The sequence below is a fragment of the Nanorana parkeri genome, unplaced genomic scaffold (assembly GCF_000935625.1).
Source record: "Nanorana parkeri isolate BGI_ZX_2015 unplaced genomic scaffold, ASM93562v1 scaffold4813, whole genome shotgun sequence".
Classification (NCBI taxonomy): domain Eukaryota; kingdom Metazoa; phylum Chordata; class Amphibia; order Anura; family Dicroglossidae; genus Nanorana; species Nanorana parkeri.
In genome coordinates, this window is record NW_017311075.1 from 1 (window position 1) to 3,985 (window position 3,985).

The 3,985-nt window shown below is 57.9% G+C and overlaps 1 protein-coding gene across 1 annotated transcript in view; it reads right to left on the bottom strand.

The window, feature by feature from the left end:
* Nucleotides 1–864: 864 nt before the first annotated feature.
* Nucleotides 865–3,985, bottom strand: part of LOC108804026 (segment polarity protein dishevelled homolog DVL-2-like) — a gene marked incomplete at its 5' end in the record, with an annotated part of 5,712 nt that continues 2,591 nt past the window's right edge. Inside the window, 4 exons of the mRNA XM_018575793.1 lie at nucleotides 865–947; nucleotides 1,194–1,314; nucleotides 2,510–2,616; nucleotides 2,730–2,881. Of these exons, the coding sequence (XP_018431295.1) occupies nucleotides 878–947; nucleotides 1,194–1,314; nucleotides 2,510–2,616; nucleotides 2,730–2,881 (450 nt within the window). The remainder of the gene's footprint in view (nucleotides 948–1,193; nucleotides 1,315–2,509; nucleotides 2,617–2,729; nucleotides 2,882–3,985) is intronic.

Genomic DNA, 3,985 nt, shown 5'->3' on the forward strand with positions numbered 1-3,985 from the left:
CACATAGGAGGGGGAATGGCCAGCTCGCTCACCGCCGGCATAGAGGGGGAATGGGCGGCCGGCTTGCTTACAACCCGCATGGAGGGGGAACGGCCGGCTCTCTCCACACCGCAATAGAGGGGGCGAGTGAGCCCAGCTTGCTCACCGCCTGCATGTGTGGGGTGTGGCCGGCTCGCTCACCGCCTGCATAGAGGGGGGGTGGCCGGCTCGCTCACCGCCCGCATAGAGGGAACGCCTGGAAAAACCAATAATATAATTCTACATTTCCCAGCTCTCAGAGAGGAGTCAGACAGCTTGAAGTGTATTTCCATGTTTAGGGTTCTCACTCACACTGCATAACTTAAACAAATTGCTGCTTACATGTGTAGGTACTTTATATCTGGTCACCCCCCCATATATGTAATATGAAGGGGGAGTATGTGGCAGTCATGTTTACTCTAATGAACCCCCGTGTGTACTGCGCTGGCAGACCATCGTCCGATGTAAACTCGGATTTGAACAGCGCCTGTCCTAACGAAGGGTTAAGGACTTCAACGCATTGTATGGTAATGAGTAGTTCAGTCTGACCCTGCGTGACCCGACCTCGTATATCGGTACGCCGAGTGACTGAAGTTCTGCATTCCCAGTTTCCTGTTCTAGCCCTTAATGTCCCAAATAAGCTCCTCCCCCTCTACTCACATAGCAATGCGCCTGCTTCTCATCAGACTGCATTATGGGAAGTACAGGTCGGCATGGCCTGTGGGGGGACTTCCAGCTAGGTTAGTTGATTTTTCTAATGAGATTCCCTTTAAAAAGAGATGAAGGCTCTAGAAGGACGGACATGTTAAGTCTTACGAAGTCTCCCGACACACGGTGTACGTGGAGGATTGCAGGAGGGTCAGGCAATGAAGAGGAAGTGAACACATACCCTAGACATGCATATTAGTGGCTCCAGAGAGACAGCAGAGCTGTGGGAGGAAAAGAAAGCAGACAAGAGTGAAGGGAGGACAGGACTAGTCACACCAACAACACACAACTAGTTAGTATTACCAACTACTAAAAGAAGAGGTGACCGGAGTGACTACAAGATTCAGGAGCACCCAGAAGTCACCGAGAGGGACTGCAAGATTCCGGCTCCGCCTTTGGCATGGTCAGAACATTACATCACCAAGCGGCACTGAGCAATCAGCGTCCCGGCTCCCATCACCCAGTACCTGCTCATGGTGTCATCGTCTTCAGAATCACAGATACTGGTCTCTATCTCACTGGTGAGGAGCGTGGAGGAGGATTCATAACCAGACAGATGCCGATCAGTTCTCCCATTCAAAGCTCGGCCTGTCACTGAGGAGGAGGAGGAGAAGCCGAGATTTAGGAAGGATGGGATATAAAAATCATCAAACCATGTAAAAGACGACGAGTACTACCGAGGGAGAGGACTGCTCACCAGTACTGCCGCCAGTCTCCCTGCAGCTGATCTTCTGACTTACCATGCCTTGTCCTGCATTGCGTCCCTGCCTGTGTCCGAGGCGGCCAGCTCTCTGCCCGCGCCTGCCAGCTCACTGAATGCCCGCGCCTGCACAGAGGCGTACAGTCTCCCTGCACGCGCCTGCACAGAGGCGGCCAGTCTCCCTGCCCGCGCCTGCACAGAGGCGGCCAGTCTCCCTGCCCGCGCCTGCACAGAGGCGGCCAGTCTCCCTGGCCGCGCCTGCACAGAGGCGGCCAGTCTCCCTGCCCGCGCCTGCACAGAGGCGGCCAGTCTCCCTGCCCGCGCCTGCACAGAGGCGGCCAGTCTCCCTGCCCGCGCCTGCACAGAGGCGGCCAGTCTCCCTGCCCGCGCCTGCACAGAGGCGGCCAGTCTCCCTGCCCGCGCCTGCACAGAGGCGGCCAGTCTCCCTGCCCGCGCCTGCACAGAGGCGGCCAGTCTCCCTGCCCGCGCCTGCACAGAGGCGGCCAGTCTCCCTGCCCGCGCCTGCACAGAGGCGGCCAGTCTCCCTGCCCGCGCCTGCACAGAGGCGGCCAGTCTCCCTGCCCGCGCCTGCACAGAGGCGGCCAGTCTCCCTGCCCGCGCCTGCACAGAGGCGGCCAGTCTCCCTGCCCGCGCCTGCACAGAGGCGGCCAGTCTCCCTGCCCGCGCCTGCACAGAGGCGGCCAGTCTCCCTGCCCGCGCCTGCACAGAGGCGGCCAGTCTCCCTGCCCGCGCCTGCACAGAGGCGGCCAGTCTCCCTGCCCGCGCCTGCACAGAGGCGGCCAGTCTCCCTGCCCGCGCCTGCACAGAGGCGGCCAGTCTCCCTGCCCGCGCCTGCACAGAGGCGGCCAGTCTCCCTGCCCGCGCCTGCACAGAGGCGGCCAGTCTCCCTGCCCGCGCCTGCACAGAGGCGGCCAGTCTCCCTGCCCGCGCCTGCACAGAGGCGGCCAGTCTCCCTGCCCGCGCCTGCACAGAGGCGGCCAGTCTCCCTGCCCGCGCCTGCACAGAGGCGGCCAGTCTCCCTGCCCGCGCACCCACACACACGGGTTAGCACCCCCACCTCACCTTGGTCAGTGCTCTCTCTCCTTCGCGGACGCTCCCTTCGAACAGACACAACAGACTCGGTCTCTGTTTCCTGGTCCAGGTTCTCGGCGCTGTCAGATACATTTGGACTACGATACAGAGAAAAGTACAAATCTGCTCAGTGACGGAACGGACACAACGCTGCATTCAGCTCGGTAAGAGGCCGGGACACTGATCAGTCAGTGCCGATGTATACACTCACTGGAACGAGGGAGGGCGCGAGTCTCCGATGCCACTGGTCCTCTCCACAGGGGGTGGTGGAAGCGGAGGAGGAAGAGGGGAAGGTTCCGGTCTCGTCTCAGGAGGGGGAGGTGGTGGAATCTGATCAGGTTGTGAAGTCTCAGCAGAGACCAGCTATAAAGTTGAGAAGAAATCACTCGATTAGAGATCCCAGAGGGGTCACATTATCCAGCTCCACCCGTCAGCCACACATAGACCATACAAAGGACAATGGCTGGAGCTCATCTCTGACTTTCACTATTAACAGTTCACCGGGAGCCCCCCACAGACATTGCCAAGACCACATGAGGCCACCTACAGACATCCAATGACCATTGCCAAGATCACATGAGGCCACCTACAGACATCCAATGACCATTGCCAAGATCACTAAAGGTAACCATCCAATGGCCATTATTCAGCTAACCCAAGGTCACCCACAGACATCCAGTATCCAGTGACCAGATCCTCTGAAGCCACCCACGGAATCAAACATCCGATGATCATTGCCCAAATATACCATGACCACCTGCGCACATTGCCCAGACCACCCCTTGATATCCAATGGCCACTGCCCAATCAAACTAAGAAGGCCCCCTTTATTTACCAGGAGTTTATTCCAGATTATTCTCAGATCTCCACCTAACAAACATAACCATAGAGACACGGACCCTACCCATCTCAGACCTTTACCTACCAAAACACGACCTACACGGACCCTACCCCTGCCCATCTCAGACCTTTACCTACCAAAACACGACCTACACGGACCCTACCCCTGCCCATCTCAGACCTTTACCTACCAAAACACGACCTACACGGACCCTACCCCTGCCCATCTCAGACCTTTACCTACCAAAACACGACCTACACGGACCCTACCCCTGCCCATCTCAGACCTTTACCTACCAAAACACGACCTACACGGACCCTACCCCTGCCCATCTCAGACCTTTACCTACCAAAACACGACCTACACGGACCCTACCCCTGCCCATCTCAGACCTTTACCTACCAAAACACGACCTACACGGACCCTACCCCTGCCCATCTCAGACCTTTACCTACCAAAACACGACCTACACGGACCCTACCCCTGCCCATCTCAGACCTTTACCTACCAAAACACGACCTACACGGACCCTACCCCTGCCCATCTCAGACCTTTACCTACCAAAACACGACCTACACGGACCCTACCCCTGCCCATCTCAGACCTTTACCTACCAAAACACGACC